Here is a 14,114-nt window from a genome sequence, read left to right as displayed (position 1 = left end):
TCTACAGGTTTACCTGGTCTACAGGTTTACCTGGTCTGCATGTTTACCTGGTCTACAGGTTTACCTGGTCTACAGGTTGACCTGGTCTACAGGTTGACCTGTTCTACATGTTTACCTGGTCTACAGGTTTACCTGGTCTACAGGTTTACCTGGTCTGCATGTTTACCTGGTCTACAGGTTTACCTGGTCTACAGGTTTACCTGGTCTACAGGTTTACCTGGTCTGCATGTTTACCTGGTCTACAGGTTTACCTGGTCTACATGTTTACCTGGTCTACAGGTTTACCTGGTCTACAGGTTTACCTGGTCTGCATGTTTACCTGGTCTACAGGTTTACCTGGTCTACAGGTTTACCTGGTCTGCATGTTTACCTGGTCTACAGGTTTACCTGGTCTACAGGTTTACCTGGTCTACATGTTTACCTGGTCTACATATACAGTTCGTAAACTATTCAGACCCCTTGACTTTTTCCACATATTGTTACGTTACAGCCTTATTCTAAAATGGATTAAACAGTTGTTCCCCTCCACCTCATCAATCTACACACGATACCACATAATGACATCACAATGACATCACTATAATGACATCACAATAGCCCCATCAAATGACATCACAATACCCCATAATGACATCACAAAAGCCCATAATGACATCACAATACCCCATAATGACATCACAATACCCCATAATGACATCACAATACCCCATAATGACATCACAATACCCATAATGACATCACAATACCCCATAATGACATCACAATACCCCATAATGACATCACAATAGCCCACAAACAAAAATCACAATACAGACATCACAATAGTTTTTAGAATATTTTGCAAATATCACATTTCCATAAGTATTCAGACCCTTTAATCAGTACTTTGTTGAAGCACCTTTGGGAGCGACTACAGCCTCTATTCTTCTTGGGTATGACGCTACAAGCTTGGCACAGCTGTATTTGGGGAGTTTCTCCCATTCTTCTCTGCAGATTCTCTCAAGCTCTGTTAGGTTGGATGGGGAGTGTTGCTGCACAGCTCTTTTCAGGTCTCTCCAGAGATGTTAGATCGGGTTCAAGTCCGGACTCTGGCTGGGCCACTCAAGGACATTGAGAGACTTGTCCCAAAGCCACTCCCGAGTTGTCTTTGCTGTGTGCTTAGGGTCATTGTCCTGTTGGAAGCTATAGAGCAGGTTTTCTTCAAGGATCTCTGTACTTTGCTCTGTTCATCTTTCCCTCCATCCTGACTAGTCTCCCAGTCCCTGCAGGTAAAAAACATTCCTACAGCAGGATGCTGCCACCACCATGCTTCACTGTAGGGATGGTGCCAGGTCTCCTCCAGATGTGACACTTGGCATTCAGGCCAAAGAGTTCAATCTTAGTTTCATCAGACCAGAGAATCTTGTTTCTCATGGTCTGAAAGTCCTTTAGATGCCTTTTGGCAAACTACAAACTGGCTGTCATGTGCCTTTTACTGAGGAGTGGCTTCCGTCTGACCATAAAGGCCTGGAGTGCTGCAGAGATGGTTGTCCTTCTGGAAGGTTCTCCCATCTCCACAGAGGAACTATGGAGCTCTGTCAGAGTGATCATTGGGTTCTTGGTCACCTCCCTGACCAAGGCCCTTCTCCCCAATGGCTCAGTTTGGCCGGGTGGCCAGCCCTAGGAAGAGTCTTGGTGGTTCCAAACTTCTTCCATTTAAGAATGATGGAGGCCACTATGTTCTTGGGGACCTTTAATGCTGCAGAATTTATTATTTTACTCTTCCCCAGATCTGTGCCTCGACACAATCCTGTCTTCAAGTTCTACGGACAATTCCTTCGACCTCATGGCTTGGTTTTTGCTCTGACATGCACTGTCAACTGTGGGACCTTATATAGACAGGTGTGTGCCTTTCCAAATCATGTCCAATCAATTGCATTTACCACAGGTGGACTCCAATCAAGTTGTAGAAACATCTCAAGGATGATCAATGGAAACAGGATACACTTGAGTTTTAATTTCAAGTCTCATAGCAAAGGGTCTGAATGCTTATGTAAAGAAGGTATTTCTGTATTTTTGTGTGTTTTTTTCCCAAATCCATTTTAGAATAAGGCTGTAACGTAACAAAATGTGAAAAAGGTCAAGGAGTCTGAATACTTTCTGAAGGCCCTCATAGGAACTACTGTTCCCTCTCTCTTCCTCTCTGCTATGACCCCTCCAGTCTAAACCCTCATAGGAACTACTGTTCCCTCTCTCTTCCTCTCTGCTATGACCCCTCCAGTCCAAACCCTCATAGGAACTACTGGCCTTTGGTTTGATCACCACCACACAGTCGTTCCCTCTCTCTTCCTCTCTGCTATGACCCCTCCAGTCTAAACCCTCATAGGAACTACTGGCCTTTGGTTTGATCACCACCACACAGTCGTTCCCTCTCTCTTCCTCTCTGCTATGACCCCTCCAGTCTAAACCCTCATAGGAACTACTGGCCTTTGGTTTGATCACCACCACACAGTCGTTCCCTCTCTCTTCCTCTCTGCTATGACCCCTCCAGTCTAAACCCTCATAGGAACTACTGGCCTTTGGTTTGATCACCACCACACAGTCGTTCCCTCTCTCTTCCTCTCTGCTATGACCCCTCCAGTCTAAACCCTCATAGGAACTACTGGCCTTTGGTTTGATCACCACCACACAGTCGTTCCCTCTCTCTTCCTCTCTGCTATGACCCCTCCAGTCCAAACCCTCATAGGAACTACTGGCCTTTGGTTTGATCACCACCACACAGTCGTTCCCTCTCTCTTCCTATCTGCTATGACCCCTCCAGTCCAAACCCTCATAGGAACTACTGGCCTTTGGTTTGATCACCACCACACAATCGTTCCCTCTCTCTTCCTCTCTGCTATAACCCCTCCAGTCTAAACGCAGATAGTCTGAACAGGGACAGAGGTCATCCAGGAGCTGGCATGTCCTCCTTCTCATCCATACTGAGGAAACTTCAAAGGAACCAACACACACGCACGCATGCACAAACACTACGCATGCACACACACACACACTCTTCCTCTACCTGGCTGCGTTAATCTATATGGTATTCTACAGAAGGAGAGAGTTCAGTATATCATCTCTGACTACAGTACATGAATCATCTCTGACTACAGGCTACAGTACATGAATCATCTCTGACTACAGGCTACAGTACATGAATCATCTCTGACTACAGTACATGAATCATCTCTGACTACGGTACATTAATCATCTCTGACTACAGGCTACAGTACATTAATCATCTCTGACTACAGGCTACAGTACATTAATCATCTCTGACTACAGGCTACAGTACATTAATCATCTCTGTCTACAGTAAATGAATCATCTCTGACTACAGCACATGAATCATCTCTGACTACAGTACATTAATCATCTCTGACTACAGTACATTAATCATCTCTGACTACAGTACATGAATCATCTCTGACTACAGTACATGAATCATCTCTGACTACAGTACATTAATCATCTCTGACTACAGTACATGAATCATCTCTGTCTACAGTACATGAATCATCTCTGACTACAGGCTACAGTACATGAATCATCTCTGACTACAGTACATGAATCATCTCTGACTACAGTACATGAATGATCTCTGACTACAGTACATTAATCATCTCTGACTACAGTACATTAATCATCTCTGACTACAGTACATGAATCATCTCTGACTACAGTACATGAATCATCTCTGACTACAGTACATTAATCATCTCTGACTACAGTACATGAATCATCTCTGTCTACAGTACATGAATCATCTCTGACTACAGTACATGAATCATCTCTGACTACAGGCTACAGTACATGAATCATCTCTGACTACAGGCTACAGTACATGAATCATCTCTGACTACAGTACATGAATCATCTCTGAGTACAGTACATGAATCATCTCTGACTACAGAACATTAATCATCTCTGACTACAGGCTACAGTACATGAATCATCTCTGACTACAGGCTACAGTACATTAATCATCTCTGACTACAGTACATGAATCATCTCTGACTACAGTACATGAATCATCTCTGACTACAGTACATGAATCATCTCTGACTACAGGCTACAGTACATTAATCATCTCTGACTACAGTACATGAATCATCTCTGACTACAGTACATGAATCATCTCTGACTACAGTACATTAATCATCTCTGACTACAGTACATTAATCATCTCTGACTACAGTACATTAATCATCTCTGACTACAGGCTACAGCACATGAATCATCTCTGACTACAGTAGATGAATCATCTCTGACTACAGTACATTAATCATCTCTGACTACAGGCTCCAGTACATGAATCATCTCTGACTACAGTACATGAATCATCTCTGACTACAGGCTACAGTACATGAATCATCTCTGACTACAGTACATGAATCATCTCTGTCTACAGTAAATGAATCATCTCTGACTACAGTACATTAATCATCTCTGACTACAGTACATGAATCATCTCTGACTACAGAACATGAATCATCTCTGACTACAGTACATGAATCATCTCTGACTACAGGCTACAGTACATGAATCATCTCTGACTACAGTACATGAATCATCTCTGACTACAGTACATGAATCATCTCTGACTACAGGCTACAGTACATGAATCATCTCTGACTACAGTACATGAATCATCTCTGACTACAGTACATGAATCATCTCTGACTACAGTACATGAATAATCTCTGACTACAGTACACTAATCATCTCTGACTACAGTACATGAATCATCTCTGACTACAGTACATGAATCATCTCTGACTACAGGCTACAGTACATTAATCATCTCTGACTACAGTACATGAATCATCTCTGACTACAGTACATGAATCATCTCTGACTACAGTACATTAATCATCTCTGACTACAGGCTACAGTACATGAATCATCTCTGACTACAGGCTACAGTACATTAATCATCTCTGACTACAGTACATGAATCATCTCTGACTACAGTACATGAATCATCTCTGACTACAGTACATGAATCATCTCTGACTACAGTACATTAATCATCTCTGACTACAGTACATTAATCATCTCTGACTACAGTACATGAATCATCTCTGACTACAGTACATGAATCATCTCTGACTACAGTAAATGAATCATCTCTGACAGGCTACAGTACATGAATCATCTCTGACTACAGGCTACAGTAAATTAATCATCTCTGTCTACAGTAAATGAATCATCTCTGACTACAGTACATGAATCACTCTGACTACAGTACATGAATCATCTCTGACTACAGTAAATTAGTCATCTCTGTCTACAGTAAATGAATCATCTCTGACTACAGTACATTAATCATCTCTGACTACAGTACATTAATCATCTCTGACTACAGTACATGAATCATCTCTGACTACAGTACATGAATCATCTCTGACTACAGGCTACAGTACATGAATCATCTCTGACTACAGTACATGAATCATCTCTGACTACAGTACATGAATCATCTCTGACTACAGTACATGAATCATCTCTGACTACAGGCTACAGTACATGAATCATCTCTGACTACAGGCTACAGTACATGAATCATCTCTGACTACAGTACATGAATCATCTCTGACTACAGTACATGAATCATCTCTGACTACAGGCTACAGTACATTAATCATCTCTGACTACAGGCTACAGTACATTAATCATCTCTGACTACAGGCTACAGTACATGAATAATCTCTGAGTACAGTACATGAATCATCTCTGACTACAGTACATTAATCATCTCTGACTACAGGCTACAGTACATGAATCATCTCTGACTACAGTACATTAATAATCTCTGACTACGGTACATTAATCATCTCTGACTACAGGCTACAGTACATGAATCATCTCTGACTACAGTACATTAATCATCTCTGACTACAGTACATTAATCATCTCTGACTACAGTACATGAATCATCTCTGACTACAGTACATTAATTATCTCTGACTACAGGCTACAGTACATTAATCATCTCTGACTACAGTACATGAATCATCTCTGACTACAGTACATGAATCATCTCTGACTACAGTACATTAATCATCTCTGACTACAGTACATTAATCATCTCTGACTACAGTACATGAATCATCTCTGACTACAGTACATGAATCATCTCTGACTACAGTACATGAATCATCTCTGACTACAGTAAATGAATCATCTCTTACTACAGTACATGAATCATCTCTGACTACAGTACATGAATCATCTCTGACTACAGGCTCCAGTACATGAATCATATCTGAATACAGGCTCCAGTACATTACAATGTGTGTGTGAGGAGAGGAAGCATTTTGTAGACTATTGAGAAGCAGTCATCCACAGAGGGGGCTGTTTCCTAATTGATTGATTGTTCACCCGTTTACTACTTCCCACAAATCTGAAAGCATTGGATTGGTGGAGACCTGGGCTAGTGGGAGTTTCCACCATGTTTCTCACACCAGTCATTTCCTGTCAAATCAGTGAAGGGAAGTGAACAAGTGCATTTTTTTTTAAGGAAGGAGAGATAATTGGTTACACAACCATATGGGGAGAATCTTAATTGTATTTCCTTGATTTCCCCGCGTCCTCCTTCCAGAACCCATTCAATGAGAAGGTTCATCCCCTCTGTACCTTCTCATCCAAAAGGTTTTGACAAGGAGAGGAGAGAGGACATACAATTAAGATGCATGGACTTCCTGTGTTTCTCCTCTGTCCTGTCTGTCTCTGCACCACTCCTCCCCCTGCTGACCAACTCTGGTATCTCAGGAAAGCTCATTATTCAGACTGTGTTTCTCCTCTGTCCTGTCTGTCTCTGCTCCACTCCTCCCCCTGCTGACCAACTCTGGTATCTCAGGAAAACTCATTATTCAGATTGAATGGAATGTTTGGATTGCTATATAATGATAGGATATTTAGAATGATGGAATGATAGAATGTTTAGAATGATAGAATGTTTAGAATTATATAATATTTAGAATGATAGAATATTTAGAATGATAGAATAGATAGAATGATCAAATATTTTGAATGATAGAATAGATAGAATGATAGAATGATTGAAAAGATAGAATATTTAGAATGATATAATAGATAGAATGATATAATGATATAATAGATAATAAAATAATTAATTAAGATGAACTATATTAGAAACCCAAGTCAGACTTTTACCATCTACTATATTAGTCTGACTTGGGTTTCTGTCCTCTAGACTTTTACCATCTACTATATTAGTCTGACTTGGGTTTCTGTTCTCTTTCTCTCTTCTCTCTGCCTCCCTCCCTCCCCATCTCTCTCTTTCTCTCCTCTCTCTGCCTCCCTCCCCATCTCTCTCTTTCTCTCCTCTCTCTGCCTCCCTCCCCATCTCTCTCTTTCTCTCTTCTCTCTGCCTCCCTCCCTCCCCATCTCTCTCTTTCTCTCCTCTCTCTGCCTCCCTCCCCATCTCTCTCTTTCTCTCCTCTCTCTGCCTCCCTCCCCATCTCTCTCTTTCTCTCTTCTCTCTGCCTCCCTCCCCATCTCTCTCTTTCTCTCCTCTCTCTGCCTCCCTCCCCATCTCTCTCTCTTCTCTCTCTCTCTCTGCCTCCCTCCCCATCTCTCTCTTTCTCTCCTCTCTCTGCCTCCCTCCCCATCTCTCTCTTCTGCCTCTCCCCATCTCTCTCTGCCTCCCTCCCCATCTCTCTCTTTCTCTCCTCTCTCTGCCTCCCTCCCCATCTCTCTCTTTCTCTCCTCTCTCTGCCTCCCTCCCCATCTCTCTCTTTCTCTCCTGTGCCTCTCTGCCTCCCTCCCCATCTCTCTCTTGCTCTCCTCTCTCTGCCTCCCTCCCCATCTCTCTCTTTCTCTCCTCTCTCTGCCTCCCTCCCCATCTCTCTCTTGCTCTCCTCTCTCTGCCTCCCTCCCCATCTCTCTCTTTCTCTCCTCTCTCTGCCTCCCTCCCCATCTCTCTCTTGCTCTCCTCTCTGTGCCTCCCTCCCCATCTCTCTCTTTCTCTCTTCTCTCTGCCTCCCTCCCCATCTCTCTCTTTCTCTCCCTCCCCATCTCTCTCTTGCCTCCCTCCCCATCTCTCTCTTGCTCTCCCCATCTCTCTGCCTCCCTCCACCCCATCTCTCTCTTTCTCTCTGCCTCCTCCCCATCTCTCTCTTTCTCTCCTCTCTCTGCCTCCCTCCCCATCTCTCTCTTTGCTCTCCTCTCTCTGCCTCCCTCCCCATCTCTCTCTTTCTCTCCTCTCTCTGCCTCCCTCCCCATCTCTCCCCATCTCTCTCTTTCTCTTTGCCTCCCTCCCTCCACATCTCTCTCTTTCTCTCCTCTCTCTGCCTCCCTCCCCATCTCTTTCTTTCTCTCTTCTCTCTGCCTCCCTTTCTCTGCTTCTCCCTCTCTCTCATGCTCCTCTCTCCACCTCTCTCTCTATCTCTCTGCCCCCCCCCCCAGGTTGTCCACTCCTAACCACTACAGGTCTATCTGGTTTGATCCAGATCCAGGATCTAGAGGAGTTGGAGTTGACCAACTGTCCTGGAGCCACAGCCGAACTCTTCAAGTACTACTCACTACACCTGACACGCTGCATGGTCATCGAGTAGCCCCCTCGGATACCATCACATCCCCTCTAACCTACCACCTTATCCAACTACCAACTGACCTGCCTACCAATCCCCGACCCCAACTACTGACCACTCCATTACTTCAGCCCAACGAACGCAGAGGAGGAATGATGACGATGTCGATGGAGCCAGCCACGATCTCTGCTCCAGCCAGGATCTCTGCTCCTCTCTGCTCCAGCTAGGATCTCTGCTCCAGCTAGGATCTCTGCTCCAGCTAGGATCAACCAGGGAACGTTTACAGGAAAGAGGGATTTTTTGTAGAGGGATAAACTATTTAAAATAAAAAAGTGAGTTTATTGGATCAGAGGGATGTTCTGTACAGACCAGACAGGACAGTTTAACATGGCTGTGATGGACTCCAAGTGGAGAAAGGGATAAGTCTGGGACGCACAGGATCATTGAACACACACACACACACTGTACACACACACACACTGTACACACACACACACTGTACACACACACACACACACACTGTACACACTGTACACACACACACTGTACACACACACACACACACACACACACACACACACACACACACACACACACACACACACACACACACACACACACACACACACACACTGTACACACACACACACACACTGTACACACACACACACACACACACTGTACACACACACACGCTGTACACACACACACACTGTACACACACACACACACACACACACACACACACACACACACACACACACACACACACACACACACACACACACACACACACACACACACACACACACACACACACACACACACACACACACACACACACACACACACTGTACACACACACACACACACACACACACACTGTACACACACACACACACTGTAAACACACACACAAAAGGGAACTCCACCAGACGACCAGACGGTGACATCTCCGTGTCTCTCTGTGTGAGAATGGGGCGACGTCAGACCCTCTCCTCTCCATGTCTTAGCAAAGAACTAAAGAAGAAAAATGCCTCTGTGGAATAACGCGCCAGAGCTGCACGCTTTACCTGCTCGTTGTCATGCCGATTCATCTCTCTCTTTTTGTTGTTGATATTACTACTACTATTATTTTATTTTTGTAAACATTATTTTGGGAATCTGAGGACAACTGAGAATGAATTCCTGTGTGGAGGGAGGATACGTGTCTGAGGCTTTACAGTACAGGACAAAAACAACTACACTACCCAGGAAACACTGGGGTCAATCCTGATGATTCTACCCAGAGGTCACCTGATCAGACCCTGCAGAGGTCAGGGTCAGGACAGACTGAGACTACAGAGACTCTATTCCACTTTACATACACTAGCTGATGCTGATTGGTTATAAGCTTGGCCTTACCTACCATTCTGTTTGCCCTTCCATTCTGTGGTCAGTTTAGTATCAGTGGTTAGATGGGAGAGGAGGGCCGTTATATACATCCATTGTGCCATGGTTTTACCTCCCGGCATCATGACTTACTTCAACGTCTTGATGCTATGTACCTCCGTTTACACTGTCCGTTACAGTTATACACACACACACACACACACACACACACACACACACACACACACACACACACACACACACACACACACACACACACACACACACACACACACACACACACACACACACACACACACACACACGGTCGTTGTGTCTCTGAATCAACTCAATACAAACTGACTCTGTGTGTGAAACTGAGGACGTTCCACAACGGTGAGGGAGGGAACGATGGCCTCCAGTTATATTGGAGATTTAAGACCAGGTTAACAACTGATACAGGGTCAGATATTTTGACTTTCTCCTAATGGCCAAGGTTAGGATGTGGGTAGAGCAAGCTGATCCTAGATCTGTGAATATGAGTCCCCTAATGGTTAAGGTTAGGATGTGGGTAGAGCAAGCTGATCCTAGATCTGTGAATATGAGCAACGTCTACCCTGACCACTACTACGACTGAGCCCTTTACCCAGCATGCTTTGTGGTCCTCATTCAAGATGGCGGCTCTGTCAAAAGGGCCAAGTTTTGCAGTCCTTGTAATAATCTCATTTCTATTATAAACTTCACCTGGTGAACCAGCTCTCCTTACTGCTGTGTGTGTGTGTGTGTGTGTGTGTGTGTGTGTGTGTGTGTGTGTGTGTGTGTGTGTGTGTGTGTGAGAGGGGGGGGGTCCTCAGCTTGCTTCCTTCTGAGGATTTGATTCATAATGACGGGGAGTCCTGTAACAGTTGCTTCCTTCTGAGTTGACTGTTGATTCATAATGACGTCCAGGTTGAGTTGACTGTAACAGTTGATTCATAATGACGTCCAGGTTGAGTTGACTGTAACAGTTGATTCATAATGACGTCCAGGTTGAGTTGACTGTAACAGTTGATTCATAATGACGTCCAGGTTGAGTTGACTAACAGTTGATTCATAATGACTTCCAGGTTGAGTTGACTAACAGTTGATTCATAATGACGTCCAGGTTGAGTTGACTAACAGTTGATTCATAAGGACGTCCAGGTTGAGTTGACTGTAACAGTTGATTCATAATGACGTCCAGGTTGAGTTGACTGTAACAGTTGATTCATAATGACGTCCAGGTTGAGTTGACTGTAACAGTTGATTCATAATGACGTCCAGGTTGAGTTGACTGTAACAGTTGATTCATAATGACGTCCAGGTTGAGTTGACTAACAGTTGATTCATAATGACGTCCAGGTTGAGTTGACTAACAGTTGATTCATAAGGACGTGCAGGTTGAGTTGACTGTAACAGTTGATTCATAATGACGTCCAGGTTGAGTTGACTAACAGTTGATTCATAAGGACGTCCAGGTTGAGTTGACTGTAACAGTTGATTCATAATGACGTCCAGGTTGAGTTGACTGTAACAGTTGATTCATAATGACGTCCAGGTTGAGTTGACTAACAGTTGATTCATAATGACTTCCAGGTTGAGTTGACTGTAACAGTTGATTCATAAGGACGTCCAGGTTGAGTTGACTGTAACAGTTGATTCATAATGACGTCCAGGTTGAGTTGACTGTAACAGTTGATTCATAATGACGTCCAGGTTGAGTTGACTGTAACAGTTGATTCATAATGACGTCCAGGTTGAGTTGACTGTAACAGTTGATTCATAATGACGTCCAGGTTGAGTTGACTGTAACAGTTGATTCATAATGACGTCCAGGTTGAGTTGACTGTAACAGTTGATTCATAATGACGTCCAGGTTGAGTTGACTGTAACAGTTGATTCATAAGAACACCAGGTTGAGTTGACAACAGTTGATTCACAATGACCCCCAGGCAGAGTTGACTGTAACATTGATTCAGCTCCAGTCCTAAAGATAACAGTCTTGAGTTGACTGTAACAGGATTCATCGTCCAGGTTGAGTTGACTGTATACAGTTGATTCATAATGACGTCCAGGTTGAGTTGACTGTAACAGTTGACAGCGTAGACACCTCCTTACGCCACACAGGGTAAATTTCTCATGCTATATTTAGGTACGGCTTGGGTACACACACACACACACACACACACACACACACACACACACACACACACACACACACACACACACACACACACACACACACACACACACACACACACAGACACACACAGGTACACACAGGTACAGACCCCCAGGCAGACAGATGTAACATTCCTTCAGCTCCAGTCCTAAAGATAACAGTCTGTACTTGGCTCTCAGGTGGAGGTGACAGGGATGATATGGGTGAGGTAGAGGTACAGGTAGAGGTACAGATAGAGGTACAGATAAGAGGTACAGGTAGAGGTACAGATAGAGGTACAGATAGAGGTACAGGTAGAGGTACAGATAGAGGTACAGATAGAGGTACAGATAGAGGTACAGATAGAGGTACAGGTAGAGGTACAGGTAGAGGTACAGATAGAGGTACGGATAGAGGTACGGATAGAGGTACGGATAGAGGTACAGGTAGAGGTACAGATAGAGGTACAGGTAGAGGTACAGGTAGAGGTACAGGTAGAGGTACAGGTAGAGGTACAGATAGAGGTACAGGTAGAGGTACAGGTAGAGGTACAGGTAGAGGTACAGGCCAGCCCCCTCCCCCCAGCCAATAGCAGGTTCTAGGTATTTCTGCTTTTAAAGGCATTATCCCATTGAGCCACCGTATGTAGTGTTTACTGTGAGCAGGATCTCCCTGAACCCGGAAACATTGCCTTGAAAAGCCTCACTGCCTCTCTAACCTTAAGTATTCATGTAGTGAGCTTGAGGGTTCCTGACTGTCTGGTTTCCTGCTTCACACAAACACTACAGGCTTTTAATCAACTGGTCCCACTTTGATTTATTCACCTTCGATGACGTGCTGTACATAATGTATTTATCTATTTATTTATTTATTTATTGACTGAGGATTGTGATTGGTTGAGACAGTCTTTCAGCCAAACAGACCCATTTAAAGCTGAGCCTGTTGGTTTGTCGTGTGTCATGATACTGGTCAGCGGGTGGCTCATTTAGGTTACGGGCAAATCTGAAATGGCTCCCTATTACCTATTGTAGTGCACTACTTTGAGCCAAAAGAAGTGCCCTATTTGAGGAAGGAATATGTATAGGAATAGTAAAGGAATAAGAGGAGCTTTTGAGCAATACCTGAAGAACATATTCCCTATATAAAACAAGTCAACTACTTGACCAATAGGAGGGATTCTAGCTCTTAGCTGTGGCTGCTGGTCCACTAGGGGATTCTAGCTCTTAACTGTGGCTGCTGGTCCACTAGGGGATTCTAGCTCTTAGCTGTGGCTGCTGGTCCACTAGGGGATTCTAGCTCTTAACTATGGCTGCTGGTCCACTAGGGGATTCTAGCTCTTAACTATGGCTGCTGGTCCACTAGGGGATTCTAGCTCTTAACTGTGGCTGCTGGTCCACTAGGGGATTCTAGCTCTTAGCTGTGGCTGCTGGTCCACTAGGGGATTCTAGCTCTTAACTGTGGCTGCTGGTCCACTAGGGGATTCTAGCTCTTAGCTGTGGCTGCTGGTCCACTAGGGGATTCTAGCTCTTAGCTGTGGCTGCTGGTCCACTGGGGATTCTAGCTCTTAGCTGTGGCTGCTGGTCCACTAGGGGATTCTAGCTCTTAGCTGTGGCTGCTGGTCCACTAGGGGATTCTAGCTCTTAGCTGTGGCTGCTGGTCCACTAGGGGATTCTAGCTCTTAGCTGTGGCTGCTGGTCCACTAGGGGATTCTAGCTCTTACTGCTGGTCCACTAGGGATTCTAGCTCTTAACTGCTGGTCCACTAGGGGATTCTAGCTCTTAACTGCTGGTCCACTAAGGGATTCTAGCTCTTAACTATGGCTGCTGGTCCACTAGGGGATTCTAGCTCTTAACTATGGCTGCTGGTCCACTAGGGGATTCTAGCTCTTAACTGCTGGTCCACTAGGGGATTCTAGCTCTTAACTGCTGGTCCACTAGGGGATTCTAGCTCTTAACTATGGCTGTTGGTCCACTAGGGGATTCTAG

The 14,114-nt window shown here is 44.4% G+C and overlaps 1 protein-coding gene across 1 annotated transcript in view; it reads left to right on the top strand.

Annotated features, from left to right (window-relative positions):
- Positions 1 to 8,632, top strand: part of LOC124019472 (F-box/LRR-repeat protein 16-like) — a 39,681-nt gene extending 31,049 nt beyond the window's left edge. The window contains exon 7 of the mRNA XM_046334817.1: positions 8,455 to 8,632. Within this exon, the coding sequence (XP_046190773.1) occupies positions 8,455 to 8,603 (149 nt within the window). The 3' untranslated portion in view covers positions 8,604 to 8,632. The remainder of the gene's footprint in view (positions 1 to 8,454) is intronic.
- Positions 8,633 to 14,114: the final 5,482 nt, after the last annotated feature.

Source organism: Oncorhynchus gorbuscha, unplaced genomic scaffold (assembly GCF_021184085.1).
Source record: "Oncorhynchus gorbuscha isolate QuinsamMale2020 ecotype Even-year unplaced genomic scaffold, OgorEven_v1.0 Un_scaffold_606, whole genome shotgun sequence".
In the NCBI taxonomy this organism is placed as follows: Eukaryota; Metazoa; Chordata; class Actinopteri; order Salmoniformes; family Salmonidae; genus Oncorhynchus; species Oncorhynchus gorbuscha.
This window is presented reverse-complemented; position numbering and strand designations above follow the sequence as displayed.